The 18,447-nt window shown below is 34.7% G+C and overlaps 1 protein-coding gene across 4 annotated transcripts in view; it reads right to left on the bottom strand.

Moving 5' to 3' along the window:
• The window catches only part of RNF13 (ring finger protein 13), a 194,069-nt gene that overhangs the window by 38,380 nt on the left and 137,242 nt on the right, over positions 1–18,447 (bottom strand). For all 4 annotated transcript variants that reach the window (XM_055321216.1, XM_055321215.1, XM_055321214.1 and 1 more), the window contains 2 exons: positions 12,074–12,179; positions 4,222–4,315 (listed from right to left, as the gene is read on the bottom strand). In XM_055321216.1, coding sequence (XP_055177191.1) covers positions 4,222–4,315; positions 12,074–12,179 — 200 coding nt within the window. The remainder of the gene's footprint in view (positions 1–4,221; positions 4,316–12,073; positions 12,180–18,447) is intronic.

Here is an 18,447-nt window from a genome sequence, read left to right as displayed (position 1 = left end):
GATATAGTACAAAGCTGCAGTGATCAAAACAGTACGGTACTGGCACAAAAACAGACACATGGATCAATAGAATGGAATAGAAATATACCCAGAAATAAAGGCATGTTTATAGTCAATTAATCTTTGACAAAGGAGGCAAAAATTTGCAATAAGAAAAAGACAGTCTCTTCAACAAATGATGGTGGGAAAACTAGACAGTCACATGCAAAAGAATGAAACTGGATCACTTTCTTAGATCATACACAAACATAAACTCAAAATGGATTAAGGACCTAAACGTAAGACCTGAAACCATAAAAAATCATAGAAGAGAACACAGTAATTTCTCTCACGTCAGCTATAGAAATGTTTTTCTAGATAGGTCCCTGAGGCAAGGGAAACAAAAGCAAAAATAAACTACTGGGCTATATCAAAATAAAGCTTCTGCACAGCCAAGGAAATAACAAAACTAAAAGGCACTTACTGGATGGGAGAAAATATTTGCAAATGGCATGTCCAATAAAGGGTTAATATTCAAAGTATATAAAGAACTTATAAAAATTCATTCCCACTAAAGAAAAGAAAAACAACAAATCCAAAAAAAAAAAACCATCAATGTCCAAAAAATAAACCAATTAAAAATGGGCAGAAGACATGAACAGACATTTCTCCAAAAAAGATACACAAATGACCAACAGATACATGAAAAATGTTCAACATCACTTATCATCAGAGAAATGCAAATCAAAACTACAATGAGACATCACCTCATACCTGTCAGAATAGCTCAACTCAAACACACAGAAACGACACGTGTTGGGGAGGATATGGAGACAAAGGAACCCTTTTGCTTTGTTGATGGGAACACAAACTGATGCAGCCACTCTAATAAACAGTATGGAAGTTCCTCAAAAAGTTAAAAATAGAACTACCCTATGACTCAGCAATTGCACTACTGGGTATATTTAGTCAAAGACTACAAAAACACTAATTCAAAGGGATATATATACTCCGAATGTTTATAACAGCATTATTTATGACGGCCAAGATATGGAAGCAGCTCAAGTGTCCATCAACTGATGAATAGGTAAAGAAGATGTATATGTGTGTGTGTATATATATATATATATATATAGATAGATAGATAGATAGATAGACACACACACACAGTGAAATACTATTCAGCCATATAAAAAGAATGAAATCTTGCCGTTTTCAACATAGATAGAGCTAGAGAGTGTAATGCTAAGCAAAATAAGTCAGTCAGAAAAAGACAAATACCATGATTTCACTCATAAGTGGAATTTAAGAAACAAATGAGCAAAGGAGTAAAAAAGAGAGAGGGAGGGGGGCAAACCAAGAAACAGACTCAACTATAGAGAACTGGTGGTTACCGAAGGGGACAGTTGAAGTACATGATGTGGATTAAGAAGTACATTTGTCATGATAAACGCCAGGTGATTAAAATTAAAACTTAAAAAATGCAATTCAAAACCAGGAAATATTCAATCATATTGTTTTGAATGAATACATAGCTGGTAAGACTTAATACAAAGAAATGATATCATAAGCCTGGATGATTACTTCCAGTAAGGAAAGGATTATGATCTAGAAGGGTATACAATAGTTTCTGGGGTGCTATAATGTTCTATTTCTTAAACTGGATGGTTCCAGAAATATGTATCTTAGATACTTTTTGTATACATATCATACTTCACGTTTAAAAAAAAAAACAGTATAGTACAGAAAAACAACCACCCTGCAAGATGAATATGGCTAGAGAAAAACCTAGTTACGTTGACTGGTTCATAACTATAAACCTTAAAGGGAGGTTTGGGCTCCCAGTTAATCATATTTTATTTCTCTGGTCCATCTGCCCACTCACTCCTAGAACTATTTCATCTTTCTGTTCTTAAACCTCCAACATCTCTCCTCTCCCATCATCCTCATCTTCAGTTAATGATTATTTCCTACTTCACTGAGAAAAATGGAAGTAAAGAAAATTTCCACAGATGTACCACCATGAATACCCACGTCCCAGGATTTTATACTCACATATTCTACCTTCCATCAGAGCTCAACGCTCCCGGCTACTACCATCCTTTTTTTTTAAAAAAATAAATTTATTTTTGCTACTACCATCCTAAGGCTAGGCCACCTATTTGTGCACCAGCTCCCATTCCTCCTTCTCTTCCCAAAGTTAGTATTACAGCAACAATTCTGTCAACTGTAACGTCAATTTCCTTCAGCAAACATGCTTTATTTCTTAACCCAACTTCTCCACCAGCTGCTACCTCATTTCTTTGCTTCCATTTTTCAGTAAATTTCTTGAAAAATTGTCTCTGATCCTTTTCCTTTCATTCTTTCCCAAACTCACCACAATCTCAGATTTTTGGCCTGTCAGAACTGCTCCTCAAGATAATCAGTAACTTCTAATAATCAACTGTTGGCTCTCATCTTACTTATTTATCAGAAGCATGTGACACAGATCAAAGAGCACTCCTTGCTCTTGGATAGATTTGCATCTATCTTAAATAACTGGTCATTCCTGCTCCATTTTTACCACTGATTCCTCTTCTTCCTTACTTAATGTTGGAATGTCCCAGTACATCTTTGGTATTTTTCTGTCCACCTATACTCATTCTCTTGGTACCGTCATTCAGACTCATGATTTAAATACATCTTTATATAATACCTCCAGTTCAGATCCCTCTCTTAAACTCCAGACTCTTTATAATGTCTACTAGACATCTGAAATTCCACATGTCCAAAACTAATTTCCCAATTTCCCCCCTCAAACCTGCTCCAGGTTTTATTTATTAACCATCCTTACCTCTATTTAAAGCAATGCCATCCTGGAGTCATCCTTGTTTTTCTATCCACATCTAGTCCATTAATAATCCAATGTATTCCATCTTCCAAATATATCCAGAATTTAAGATTTCTTCATCTCCTCCACTGCTACCACTCAGTTCAAGCCACATTCATATCTCACTTGGATTACTGCAATGGCATTTTATCTGATCTCTCTGCTAATACCTTAGACCTCCCATACCCTGTTCTTAACATAGCAGCAGAAAGACCCTTTTAACATTTAATTTACATATTACCTTTCCCCTGCTCAAAATCCTATAATGGCTTTTATCATCTTACTCAAATGAAAAACCCACCATGTATGCCTAGAACAATATCCATTTTTTAAACTTTTTTAATGGGTTTTAGAATCATAAAAATAAGCAAAATGAAGCTTAAAAAAGTGATTCCTATAGCCAGTCCTCAAACCACTTCTGGCCTATGAATAATCTACTTAATCCACACTGAATGGGAACAGTGCAGTACATTTTTATAAATGTCTTTATCCCTTTCAACATGCGGTTTTTCCTAGTTTTTTGTTAAGGTTATATTTTTAATAAAATAGTGGTTATTACACATGAAACGTTTTAAAAACATTTTATTACTTAGAAAATAAAATTTGGGCAGAACTAAATTTTAATGCCTTCATTGTTTCTCCTCTCTATGCATTTTTTTTTCCTGCTAAATTAAAAAACAGAACACTTTTTACTGGTATATGGAATTGAAAAGTCTGGGGCTACTAGCCAGAAGGATTTAACAAGCATGTACTAAAGCACAGGTAGGAGAAATTATACTGACTAGATTTTTACACCCACACACCTCCCCAGCTCTGTCGGGACTGGCTGTGTGACAGTAAAGTTTTTTGCCTCTCTGGTCCTCTATTTCCTCATCCATAATGCCCATTAAAGTATCCATTTCATAGAAATATGAAAATTAAGTGAGATGATACATTTAAAATATATTAAAACACATAATAGTCACATGAGTGTTTAGTTAATGCAACACCATTAACTATGTATTTAGTTAACACAATGTTAACTTGGTACATGGTGGGACAGAGAGTGGAAGGAGGGTTAGTGGGAGTAGACAATCTTAATGCACAGAAGTATTATATCCATTTAGGTTCCCAACTGCTGGCACATGGTGATAATAAAAAGCATTTTGGTCAGTTTCACTATTGTTTATAAATTCTCAGCAGACCATTTACCCCCTTCTTGCCTTCACTTGTGTTCACCACAGCAAAAGACTATCTCCCACATTCACTCACTATTAACGGAGTATTAGGCATAGCATATGGCAAGGACTCAGAAGACAGTACTAGAGTAAGGGCAACACGTATTCTTAAATAAAGTAATGGTGTTTGTTTAGAAAATAAAAATATTCAATTACCTTTTTTGAATTTATGCACGGGGAGCTTCTTAAGTTGATCTTTACGAAGTCTGTTTCTTCTGGCTCTATGTCTGTCCTGGACAAATTTTGTGATCTAAAAATAAAGAAAAAAAGAAATGAGATACTAAACATGCAAATAGAAAATGGCCATTAAAATAATAGACATGTTTCTGGATGGCTGCTGCAAATTAATCCAATTTACTTAAACTCTAATTGCATTAATTGAACACTAATTACAGAAGTAAATAGTTTACCTCACATTATCCTTTGTTTTTTTAATCACTGACCTAAGTTATCTACTCTAACAGAAACATTATAAATAACATAGAACTGTTTGTTTGCAAATATAAGTGATAGACCACAGGTTACAAAGACTCCACTGGATCAAGAAGAAGGCAGAGTTAAAATTCCTGTAAGTTACAAATTCATAAAATTTTCAAACATACATTTATTAGTCACTACACTTTCAGTTGTAGCAGCAAACTGAATACAAGTACTACAAAACACTGTACTATGAATACTCAGAAATGCTGAATAAAATATACAAAATAATTTCAACTATAGGTGACTATGCTTGCAAGAACGAAAAGGAAGTCCACAGGGCCAGGGCCAAATGCCAAGAGTTACATCCATAAAAAGAAAAAAAATTTTTTTTAAGGTTTTACTTATTTATTCATGAAAGACACAGAGAGAGACATAGGCAGAGGGAGAAGCAGGCTCCCCATGGGGAGCCCAGGATCACAACCTGAGCCAAAGGCAGATGCTCAACCACTGAGCCACTCAGGTGCCCCCATAAAAAGAAAAATCTAACAAATTTGACTGTATCAATGTTAAGGACTTCTATCCTCAAAAGAACTGTCAGAAAATAAAAGACAAACCACAGATTGAAAGAAAATATTTGCAAATTGCATATTTGATAAGGGATTTGTATCCAGAATTTATGAAGAACTCAAAACACAATAACAAAAAACAAGCAACTCAATAGAAAAAAATGGGTAAAATATCTGAATAAACATTTCACCACAGATGATACATGCATGGCAAATAAGCACTGGAAGAGATACTCAACATAATTAGTCAACGAGAAATGACAATTCATCACAAATACCACTATACATCTATTAGAATGACTAAAATTAAAGAGACTATATCAAGTGTTGGCAAGGAAGTGGAGGAACTGGCATTGTGATACACTACTGGTATATCCACTTTGGAATGCTGATGGTTTTTTTAAAATAACTTTAAACACACATTTACCATATGTCTCAATCATCCCACTCCTACTTTTATTTACCCAATAGAAATGAAAATACAAATCCATATAACAACTTGTACACAAATGTCCATGTCAGCTTTATTTGTAATATCCAAAACCATAAACAACTCAAGCCTATCAACAGGTAAATGGATAAACAAAACTGTGATATATTTATACAACCAAATATAACTGGGTAAAAAAAAAAAAAGAATGAATCAATATTCTCAATAAAATACAGGAATCTCAAAATTATCCCAAGAAAAAGAAGTCAGACATAGAAGAATGCATAATGTACATAATGTATGATTCCATGTGTATAAAGCTGAAAAAACACAAACTAATCTATAGTGACCAAAAGCAGATCTGTACCTAGGGATGAAGGATGGGAAAAGGATGAAAACACGAACGGGTGAGAGAGAAGGATGATCAAGGAGAATGAAGAAGTTTTTTGAATTAAGTGATATTTCAGTATTTTGATTATGGTAATGATTTCACAGGGGTGTGTATACAATTTAAGTATGTGCAGTTTATTATATGTTAATTACACTTCAAAAGTGCTTATTAAAAAATGGCATAGTAACAACTAGAAGAATAACACTATAATGTAAGTTTTTAAACCAGTAGGAGAAAGACAGAGAGAGCTGAATATTCCAAATCTGCAAAGAAGAAGAAAAAATAAGAAGTAAGCAATGGAAATTATTCCAGACATATGTGTAAGCACAAAATGTAAGTGGATTAAATTCATCAGGTTTTTTTTTAATTCCAACCATATGCTATTTCCAAGATAAAAAATTAAAATTTTATGACACATTAAGAAAAATATAAAGGTAAAAAAAAGAAATGAAGATAATCCATGCTAATACTAAGCAAAAGAAAAGCTGATGTATCAAGTAAAATAGAATTTAAGACAAAAATCATTAGGAGGTAGTCATGACAATGATTAAAAAAAATCTAGAAAAATGATAAAATTATGGGCATTCAGAAGATTAGTAATTTATAGCTGAAGCAGAGAAAAAAATTAAAGATTACAGGCCTATGTTGCCCAGTATGGTAGCCACTGGGTACATATAGGTCTGAGCACTTGAAATGTGGCTACTCTCATTTAAGATTTCCTCTAAAAGCATAAAGTATACACTAGATTGTAAATACTTAGTACAAAGTGAATGTAAAATATACTTTATAGTTATTTATATTAACTCCATGATGAAATACATTTTAGATTTATTAGGGTAAATACAGTATTTAAATTAATATCACCGGTTTATTTTTTTTAGTTTTGCTACCAGAAAATTTAAACTTACAACAAATGTGGCTTTACAGTATTATTCTATTGCCTAGCAATAGAATAGCCAAAATATGGAGAGACTTCAGATGTCCATCAACAGATGAATTTATAAAGAAGATGGTTGTGTGTGTGTGTGTGCGTGTGTGTGTATGAAAATAAGATGAAAACTGAGAGGGAGGCAAACCATAAGAGATGCTAAACTCTCAGAAACAAACTGAGGTTTGCTAGAGGGGAGGGAAGTGGTGGAAGGGACTGCTGAGTGGTGGGCATTGAGGACGGCACTTGATGTAATGAGCACTGGGTATTATATACAACTGATGAATCACTAAATTCTACCCCTGAAACAGATTTCTTAAAAAGCAGAAATTCATAAGATAGATAAAAAAGAAAGTGAAGACTTTAGAATGTAACTTCCACTGGATTCTGAGCTGCTTTACATCAGGTATTTTTACCTATGTTGTTCACTGATGAATCTTCAGACCCTACAACAGTGCATCATAGATGTAAAATAAATAATTTGTTGAGTGAAAGGAAGAAGAAACCCTCAGGGTTTACTTCTTTGAAAGACAAAACAGATAAACTTCTGATATAACACTGTGAACGGCTTGGACAAATATGAATAAAGAGAACTCATTTCACATATAGTAGAAATTCTTTTTTATAAAAAGAAATTCTTGGGATGCCTGGGTGGCTCAGTGGTCGAGCACCTGCCTTCAGCTCAGGGCATGATTCTGGGGTCCTGGGATCGAGCCCTACATTGGGGTCCCTGCATGGAGCCTGCTTCTCCCTCTGCCTCAGTCTCTGCCTCTGTCTCTCATGAATAAATAAATCTTTAAAAAAAATTCTCTTTAAATTATGTGAGTATATAAATATTATAAATCACTTTATTCCACTATACATAGACAATTTCTTAGAAACATAATTTAGGGGGCACTGGGTGGCTTACTTAGTCAAGTGTCTGACTCTTGATTTCGGCTCAGGTCATGATCTCCCTCTGCCCCTCCTCTCTATCTCTCTCTCGCCCCCCCCCCTTCTTCCTCTATCTCCCTCTCTCTGTAAAATAAATAAATAAATAAATAAATAAATAAATAAATAAATAAATAAATAAAATAAAATAAAATAAAATAAAATAATTTCATTTTAAAAAAAAGATTATTTTGGCCCCATAATACTAAAACTGTCCCTTATCTTGATATTCAGAATGCTAATACTTTATTTAGGATTTTTGCATCTATGTACAAGTGTAGAACTAACTGATGCATATTAGAAATCTGAGTAATCCTGCCTTGTTAATTTTCCCCATTCTCACTGGTGTGAGGTGGTATCTCATTGTGGTTTTGATTTGTATTTCCCTGATGGCAAGTGATGCAGAGCATTTTCTCATGTGCATGTTGGCCATGTCTATGTCTTCCTCTGTGAGATTTCTCTTCATGTCTTTTGCCCATTTCATGATTGGATTGTTTGTTTCTTTGGTGTTGAGTTTAATAAGTTCTTTATAGATTTTGGAAACTAGCCCTTTATCTGATATGTTATTTGCAAATATCTTCTCCCATTCTGTAGGTTGTCTTTGAGTTTTGTTGACTGTATCCTTTGCTGTGCAAAAGCTTCTTATCTTGATGAAGTCCCAATAGTTCATTTTTGCTTTTGTTTCTTTTGTTTTCGTGGATGTATCTTGCAAGAAGTTACTGTGGCCAAGTTCAAAAAGGGTGTTGCCTGTGTTCTCCTCTAGGATTTTGATGGAGTCTTGTCTCACATTTAAATCTTTCATCCATTTTGAGTTTATCTTTGTGTATGGTGCAAGAGAGTGGTCTAGTTTCATTCTTCTGCATGTGGATGACCAATTTTCCCAGCACCATTTATTGAAGAGACTGTCTTTCTTCCAGTGGATCGTCTTTCCTCCTTTGTCGAATATTAGTTGACCATAAAGTTCAGGGTCCATTTCTGGATTCTCTATTCTGTTCCATTGGTCTATGTGTCTGTTTTTGTGCCAGTACCACACTGTCTTGATGACCACAGCTTTGTAGTACAACCTGAAATCTGGCATTGTGATGCCCCCAGCTATGGTTTTCTTTTTTAAAATTCCCCTGGCTATTCGGGGTCTTTTCTGATTCCACACAAATCTTAAAATAATTTGTTCTAAGTCTCTGAGTAATCCAAAATGCAAAGACAAAATCAAATACAAGGATTTTTTAATTTTACAAAATAAATTAATGTAATCGAACATAAAAACAGAGTAAAAGAGAAAAAAAATGATCATTGTAACAGATAAAAGACATATAATTTGGCACCCCTTTATTATTAAATAAGGAAAAAAAATTGATTTCTAATCCTTATACAGTTTTGTCCCCCTCTCAATTTATATATATTAAGCATAATGTTAAGTAGGAGGTTCAACAATATATCCTTTTTTTATTGTTTCTGACTTTCAAGGGAAGTCTTCTAATAAATTAACCATTTAATGATCATTTTCAGTTTTTAGTCAATAATCTTTATTAGTTTAAGGGTATTTACATCCACTCCTACTCAGCCAGGGGTATTTTTTGTTATTCTTTATATTATTCTTGCTCTACAATGAACACCCAAGAGAATTAACAAACTCAAATTACCGGAGTAGAATTTAGCAAATTTGTAGATACAAGATTAATATAGGAAAATGATGTCCAGTGTCCAAATCTTGTTTTTTAAATAAATTTCTCAGTAAAAAAAACAAAAAACAAAAAACAAAAAAACAGGGATCCTTGGAGAAATGTCTAATTCTAGGGCTAGGGCAAGAAAGATATGAGGTCTGAAGCTTCTTATAGTACCAGATACGAAAGAAGTGCTTAGAAAAACAAAAGAATGGATCAAATCAAAGGGACACATGCCCAAGCTCCCCATGGCCAAAGCTCAAAATTTTACCAATATAAGCAAATAAAATGGTATTGGATTATAACCCAAAGTATAAAATAAATATACAGGAGTATATATTAATATAAATAAATGATTGAATAAATAAATAAATGCCAAGAAGGGACACATCTTTCTTACAAAAGAATTCCAAATAATATATGTAGTAGATACTATGTCCTCCTCCTCCCCACTCCTCCCCACCTTTAGGGTGGGCCATACAAGTACCTCACTTCCAAACTAAGAATAGAATAGAAAAAGAGAAAAATATTAATAAAGGAGAAACCCAGTTTAGCCAACAAAAGAACATTAATACCATTAGTGATGTTACATAGATATCATGTACTCCCTTGACATGATGCAAGAATGGCACTTCACCTCTATTTTTAAAAACTCATTACCCCTCCCCAAAAAACCTATAACCCAGGATGCCTGGATGGCTCATTTGGTTAAACATCTGCTTTCGGCCCAGGTCATGATCCCAGGGTCCTCAGATCAAGCCCCACATTGGGCTCCCTGCTCAGCGGGGAGTCTGCTTCTCCCTCTACTCTTCACTCCGCTCATACTCTCTCACTCTTTCTCTCCCTCTCTCTCTAATAAAGAAATAAAATCTTAAAACAATAATAATCTATAACCCATTGTAATCATAAGAAAAACATCAGATTGAGGGACATTCTACAGGATATCTGGCCAAGATTCCCCAAGAATGTCAAGGTTATGGAAAACAGAGACTGAGACTGACAGACTCTCATAGAACAGAGGAGCTTGGGAAGACATGCTAACTAAATAAAATGTGGTGCCACGTTTTAGATGCTGGAACAAGAAAAAGAATATTAATGGAAAACTAGTGAAATCTATACAAAGCATGGAGTTTAGTTACTAATAATGATGTACCAATGTCAGTTTCTCAGTTTTGACAAATGGACTGCAGTAATGTAAAATGTTACCAATAGGAGAAACTAGGTGAGAAATATACGAGAATGCTCTTCTTTGTAATTTTTCTGTAAATCCCAACATTATTTAAAAATTAAAACTTTGTTTTTAAAAAACCAATAATGTTCTTATATAGTAATAACACCACTTAGAAAATGAAATTTCAAAAGTCTAACAAGAGACATAAAAATGTTTACACAAAAAATTATTAAACTGATGAATATAAAAGATCTAAATAAGTGAAAAAGAAATACCCCAGTATCACAGAAAGACTGAACATTTCAAAGATGGCATTTGGGGATGCCTGGGTGGCTCAGCGGTTGAGTGTCTGCCTTTGGCTCAGGGCGTGATCCCGGGATCCAGGATCAAGTCCCACATCAGGCTCTTTGTGGGGAACCTGCTACTCACTCTGCCTATGTCTCTGCCTCTCTCCCTCTCTGTATCTCTCATGAATCAATAAATAAAAATCTTAAAAAAAAAGATGGCATTAAATACCTAAATTAATTAAAATGTCCATATAATAATAAACTCATTGAATGTTAACATAAATATTCTTTATAAAAAATAAAAAATGAGAATACTGGGACTGTTTTATATGGTTGCAATTCTCTTTTAGTATCTATCTTAATATAGAAGTTTTGTCTTATCTACTTCTGCCTTCAATTTGTTTTGATATCACAAACCATGTAGCTTTCAAAACTCCCATTTTAAACTCTGAGAGAATAAAGTGACAAGAGTAAATAATATCTTGGTATGATTAGGAAAATAATTTTGACTGTGCAGACCATTAAGAGTCCTGGGACCCCAAAAAACAACAACAAATAGCCCTAGGACCATACTTTGGTAACCACTGTTTTGGAGATAATGTGTTATCACCCTTAACCTCAAGCACTCATACTGCTCTTTATTTACATTTTAATATGAAAACTTTCAAATACAGAGAAGAGTTGAAGAAATTTTATAATACCCATATACTCAAGACCTAGATTCTACAATTAACATTGTATTACATTTTTTATCATCTATCTTTCCACCCCTCTATTTATCCATCAATATGCCTGTTTTTCTCATTTTTTCACAGTGCATTTCAAAGTAAGTTGCAGATAATGAGTATATGTCTCCCCAAATATTTTAAGCATGTATCATTACTTAGAGCTTAGTATTATATTTTTTTTACAGTTTTTTTCTCTTAGGTAAAATTTATATATAATGAAATGTAAAAAACTTAAGTGTACAGACATTTGTGCAACCTAAACCTCTTTCAAGATACAGAACATGACTTACCCCCAGAAAGTTCCTTCTCAGTAAATCCCTCAACCCTTCCTAGTCCCCAGAAGCAATCACTGTTTTGATTTTTCTACCCAGATTATCTTCACCTTTTCTACACCCAATCATACAAATGGACTCATACAATATATGCCTCCTCTCACTCAAAACAATATCTTTTAGAACCATCCATATTAAAATATATTTAACATTAATTTACGTACCATGAAAATGACTATCAAAATGAGACAGATGCCCACTATGATAAGGAAAGGGATTAGATAGTATTCCAGAGGAAGACTAAATTCTGGAACTAAGATGATGTGGCCCCTAAAAGAAAACAAAAATTAGTAATTGAGAAATATTAAGAGTTGCCAAATTAGAATGTTAATTAAAAACAAAAACACTGTTTAAAAGGCATTTAGACATTACAATTCAATCCACTACATTCATCTCATTTTCTAATATATGATTTCCAATAACTTAGGAGATATTTTCTCTTTCAGTTTATTTTACATACCTGACTAAATAACTTGCCTACATAATTAAAGAAGCTTTTAGACTGGGTACAGGAAATCAGCCAATCAATATTTACTGTGTCCATCCTGGAAATGTGTCATTTACTGAATTTAGCAACCTGGGCAAAATTCTGCCTATTTTACATGCAAAATCAGCATTAAAACAATGGTAGTACCTTGGGTACTATGTCAACAAAAACCCCTACCCCAACCAAATTACTATTCATCAGTTCCTGCTATGGTAAAACTCTGAAGCCACTATTAATAAAAAATATGCCCTCTTCCCTATATGCTTTACATGAACTTCTTACACCATGTACAATGGACATAACCCCTATAGTACTCTATATTCATCTGTGAGATACGGAATAAAAAACTGGTAAAGGAATTTATAGGAGTTGTAGCTTCCTCCCTATACCCCACCCTCCCCATTGCTTGCCTGGAAAAAGCCATTAATATGCGTATGTTGTGGGGGAGGGGCAGAGAACACTACATGCCTTATTCCCCTTTGTTATTAACCAACTTATTATTTACAGTGCTATTACTATCATAAAAATTGACAGGGACTCATGAAATGAAACTGTGATGAGAATAGGCACACTGTTTTTGTTGTGTGAGCAAACTTTACATGGCTGCAAAATCCTGCATTAGAAAATATCTTCAGTCTAGGGAAGGGCCAGTAATATGACTGCTTTCTCCATTGTATTCCTGTGCTACTCAACTAGTATGATGCCATTAACACTACATTGTAACCCACTGCTGGGCGAATTTTTAGACAGTGAAGCCTGCTACTTCATAATACAAGGGTTTAATGCAAAACAAAAATTCTCAATAAAAGGGAAATAAAAACTGGTCAACTCCTTCCCCACATAGAGATATTCAGGATACCACAGAACTTAAGAAAAATAATATGAAATCAAATTATTTCTGTCCCAAAGCAATTTTTCAGTCCTCATTCTATGGTTTATCATATTCATATTCAGGGAGCTTTATCAAGCTTTACTAAGTACAAAAACAAACAAAAAATACAAGGAATTTTTCCTCAATAATTTAAATATTTTCCCCAAACTGCTAAGAATGCTAGAATAAAAGTAGCTTTTTATTTCAATCACTTTTCCAGTGGAATAGGAGATGACAAAAGATTTACATGCATCTTTGTAGCTTTCCATAAAATACAAAAATGACTCAGGGTAAAAAGAGAAAAGCAGCAGGCCTGGACTGATGTATTTGGTACCATCTCTTCCAGCATGAGGCCACATCTGGAAGTAATGTCCTTATGCCTGGCACAAACCTTCTGAAACCATCTGAGCCCAGGGCTGAGATAGTAATAGTGGTGCCACTTTTAAGTAAAAGAGCCTTTCCATAAAACGCTAATCTTCTGCAACTTTCCTACCCCACCCCTACCGACCTGCTATAAATGAACATTGTTAGGGATTAGAAGCCAGAGTACTGCATACCTAAATTCAACCCACTATAGCATCTAAGTATATCAGCAAAAATAAATTTTACATCTCTCACATTAGTTTTCTTCTTCTCCTTTTATGTTAACAACTTTCTAATGTATATGTGGCCTGGATAAGATAAACAAATAAACCCTGTACTATGAGACAAGCCCCAGGATTGCTAAGAAATGAACAGAACTGCTAGGTGAGAAGGAGCTAAACAAACCAACCCAGTAGAAATGAAAAGACTTTATTGAAAACTTCCTATATATGTATAACCACAGAAGTGGAATCAATCCCAGAATTTTCTTGTGAGCAATATTTAGGAGTCACAGACCTAGGTCTAAATCTAGTAGTTTTTTTTTTAATCTAGTTTTCTTTATGTCTTATTAATGCTTGCCTGCTATACCACAAACCATTTTAGTTTACTGTCAAGATGTATTGTGAGAATTTTTAAAGGGTCTATAACTGATAGAAGGTTTTAAGCATCTTAAAGCAAGAGTTCAATGCACACTCAAGACATTACTATTTCTTAAGCAATTACTAATGGTGGATGGTGGTGATAGTAATGATACAGGGTAGAGAACTACAACAGACAATCAGTCCTCTAGCTTTATTTCTACTTCCTCTGTCTAGGCTCCTACAGCTGAGCCTACAGCCTCATCCTTCATGTCCTAATCCCAGGTGAATCTATACCTAAAGGAGATATTTAAATAGTGCTAGTATTTTACCACACTGCCTCCACGTCCACCCCTAAATACAGTATATTCAATGAGGTCTGGAGCTAAGATTTGATCATTGATGCAGAGTCCTAAGCCACTCAGGAAATAGTGTCTTATTCTCCTTTGCATTGAGTTCCCAGGCTAATTTCAAACCAGGTGTTTAGGCCTAAATTTTATAATAATAATCTAACTTCTCAATCCCCCTGAGAAATGACTTCAAATATATATATGGTTTCTATTTGGGATGCTGGAAAGTTCTAAAATTAGAATGTGATGATGGCTGCACAACTCTGTAAATATACTAAAATCACTGAATTATATACTTTAAAATTGGTATAATTTACAAAATATAAAATATGTCTCAATAAAGTTGTACAAATTTTTGTTTGCAAGAACAAGTATGCAAGAATAACTATGAGAAACCTGAGAGAGAAGAGTGGAAGTGGGAGAAGGCTAGCCCTATCAGACACTAATGCATATTATAAATCCCTATTTTTTTAAAAGATTTTATTTATTCATGAGAGACAGAGACAGAGAGAGAGAGAGGCAGAGACACAGGCAGAGGGAGAAGCAGGCTCCACGCAGGGAGCCCGACGCGGGACTCGACCCCGGGACCCCAGGACCACGCTCCACACCAAAGGCAGGCGCTAAACCGCTGAGCTACCCAGGGATCCCCTATATGTCCCTATTTAACAAAAACCAGAGTGGTCTTAGTGGACAAAAAAGAAAGAAAATTCAGTTATGTATGGAAATATGGCAACATCTCAAATTGGGTGAAGGGACAAGCATTTTAAGGAGCAGTGTTAGGGTAACAGGATGGTTATTTGACAAAAGATATAATCGGTTCCATTTCTCAAGCTTTATAGAGGAAAAATTACAAATAAGACAGAAATTTAATGTTAAAAATGAAACTATATAACTATAAATGTGAGTATATTCTTCTGTAACCTAGAAGCGGGGAAACTTTCCTAAGACTCAAGACCAGTAGCCCACTGGAAAAGATTAAAATATTTGTAGTTTAAAAATAACACTGATGGGGATCCCTGGGTGGCTCAGTGGTTTGGTGCCTGCCTTTGGCCCAGGGCGTGATCCTGGAGTCCCGGGATCGAGACCCGCGTCGGGCTCCCAGCATGAAGCCTGCTTTTCCCTCTGCCTGCGTCTCTGCCTCTCTCTCTCTCTCTCTATCATAAAATAAATAAATAAATCTTAAAAAAATCTTTATAAAAAAATAAATAACACTGGGTATGGAGCTTACTTAAATAAATTATAAAAATAAAAATAACATGGTAAAATTAAAATGACAAAGTATTAGAAAGTGCTTATAATATATAACAAATAAATGGTTAACAAACCTAGTAAGTAAAGACCTTCTAAAAATAGATAAAAAACTTACCAACAAGCTACTAGGAAACATGAGCTAAAGATAAACAGTTTATAGAAAAGTTCTTATGCATAAGAAAAGATGCTCAGTTTGTTCATATAAAGAAAATACTACTAAAATTACAACAAGAAACCATTCCTCACCTATCTAGTAAAAACTAAACCATCTAACATTCTTTGCTGATGAGGCTGTGGGAAAAGAAACATCATATTTTGCTGGCACAACCTTTACAGATAGGAATTTATAATATCTAGCAAAAATACATTTAACCTCTGACCTAGCAATCCCACTTCTAGGAATCCAAAGATATACTAGCAAAAACATGAAAAGATTTCTACATAAGGTTATTCACTACAGCACTCTTTATAAGAGTAAAAGAATGTGAACAATTCTAATGTTCATCAACAGAGGATCTGGCTGATTAAACTGTGGCCCATCTACAAAATGGAGTTCTAGGCAGCTGTTAAAAGGAATGAAGGGGACACCTGGGTGGCTCAGTAGTTGAGCGTCTGCCTTTGGCTCAGGGAGTGATCTTGGAGTCCTGGGATCAAGTCTTGCATCAGGCTCCCCAAAGGAAGCCTGCTTCTCCCTCTGCCTAGTCTCTGCTTCTCTCTATGTCTCTCTCATGAGTAAATATATAAAATCTTAAAAAAAGGGGGGGGGAATGAAGAATATTTCTACTCCTATGATGTAATCTCCAGGATATACTATTAAGTGGGGGTGGGGGGGAAGGATATGGTACAGTCTTTATATATTGGTATATATGGTACAGTCTTTATATATTGGTATATATGGTACAGTCTTTATATATTGAAGTCTTTATATATATAAAGGTGTCCCTTTATATTTATGAGGGACAAGAGATAGGTATTTGGTTATAATTTTAAAGAATTAAAGAATAAACCAAAAACTTTTTTAAAGTTGGAAGAGCAGACAACTCTTGATCTCAGGTCATGAGTTTGAAATGAAAAAACTTTAAAATTGTTACTTAAAAGGTTAGATGGAACAGAATGGACAGAGCAGATGATACTCAGAAGCTGGACTTCTCTGAATATACATTGTGTTTTGTTGATATTGACTTTAAGTTTCCACCTAATTATAAAAACCACAATGGAGGTAAAAAGCAATCCCTGAAATCTAAAAGCAACATGTATCAAATAGACCTGTGTTTCCAGTTGATAGCATCAGAACAAAATTATTATTTTTTAAAAAGATTTTATTTATTTATTCATGAGACACACAGACAGAGAGAGGCAGAGACACAGGCAGAGGGAGAAGTAGGTTCCATGCAGGGAGCCCGATGCAGGACTCGATCCCAGGTTCTCCAGAATCACGTCCTGGGCTGAAGGCGGCGCTAAACCACTGAGCCACCCAGACTGCCCCACAGAATTATTTTACATGTTTTTAAAACATGGTAATTTGATTTTAGATCCTTATTATGATATACCTGAAACAAAGAAAAAACCATTTTTAAAAACACAGTAGTGTTGGGTATTGTTCTGCGTCTATTATGTGTCTACAGTGCAATTAAAAAAGAAAATAATTATTTTGTTGCCTTTGAGCATGAACAAAATAAAAATAAAATACACATGTAAGATCAATGAAGTACAGTAAAAATCCTTTAATACTGAATTTAGGTTGGAAGCAGTAGTATATGCTCATGATTTACTGTATCTTTAAAAATATATTATTCTACCTGAAGGTCTTACCCTGTAAAACAAAAGCCAAAAAAATAAAAAACAAAAAGCATATATAGTTCTTAGTTTTTTCCACTGAAAAGCCCTAGAAATAGTGATGAGCTAAGGAGCAATGATCACCCCTTGGTCTCTAAATACCATATCCAATTAAAAAGAACCAGAGCTCCTTGAAAAAAATATTGGTTCCATGTAGGGGGGAGGAAAAAGAACAAGATAGGCCTGGAACATCTTGTCATAGAGAAAACAAGAAGCAATCAAAAGCTCCAGATTTACATCAAAAGAAATTTGGATTAAACTTGAAGTTTGAGGGCAGCCCCGGTGGCGCAGCAGTTTGGAGCCGCCTGCAGCCCTGGGCATGATCCTGGAGACCCTGGATGGAGTCCCACGTTGGGCTCTCTGCATGGAGCCTGCTTCTCCCTCTGCCTGTGTCCCTCTCATTCTCTCTCTGTGTCTCTATGAATGAATAAATAGAATCTTTAAAAAAAAATAATAAACTTGAAGTTTGAAATGGGAAAATGTGAACAGCAATAAAGATTATAACTGCAATGGGCTGAGGCATATTAAATGAGCTTTAACTCATGAGTTCATTATGATAGGTTGAACATATATACAAATCATCTTTGGAAGATGCTAGTGAATCAAATCATTTTGAAACAGTAAAGTAAGGAAAGGAATTGTTTACCTTAGCTTTTTTTTCGTAAAGTTTATTTATTTATTTGAGAGAGAGAGAGAACACAATGCAGAAGTGAGGGGCGGAGGGAGTGAGAGAAAATCCCAAGCAAACTCCCCACTGAGCATGGAACCCAGTGCAGGGCTGGATCCCAGGACCATGAGATTG

The sequence above is a fragment of the Nyctereutes procyonoides genome, unplaced genomic scaffold (genome assembly GCF_905146905.1).
Source record: "Nyctereutes procyonoides isolate TBG_1078 unplaced genomic scaffold, NYPRO_anot_genome, whole genome shotgun sequence".
Classification (NCBI taxonomy): Eukaryota; Metazoa; Chordata; class Mammalia; order Carnivora; family Canidae; genus Nyctereutes; species Nyctereutes procyonoides.
This window is presented reverse-complemented; position numbering and strand designations above follow the sequence as displayed.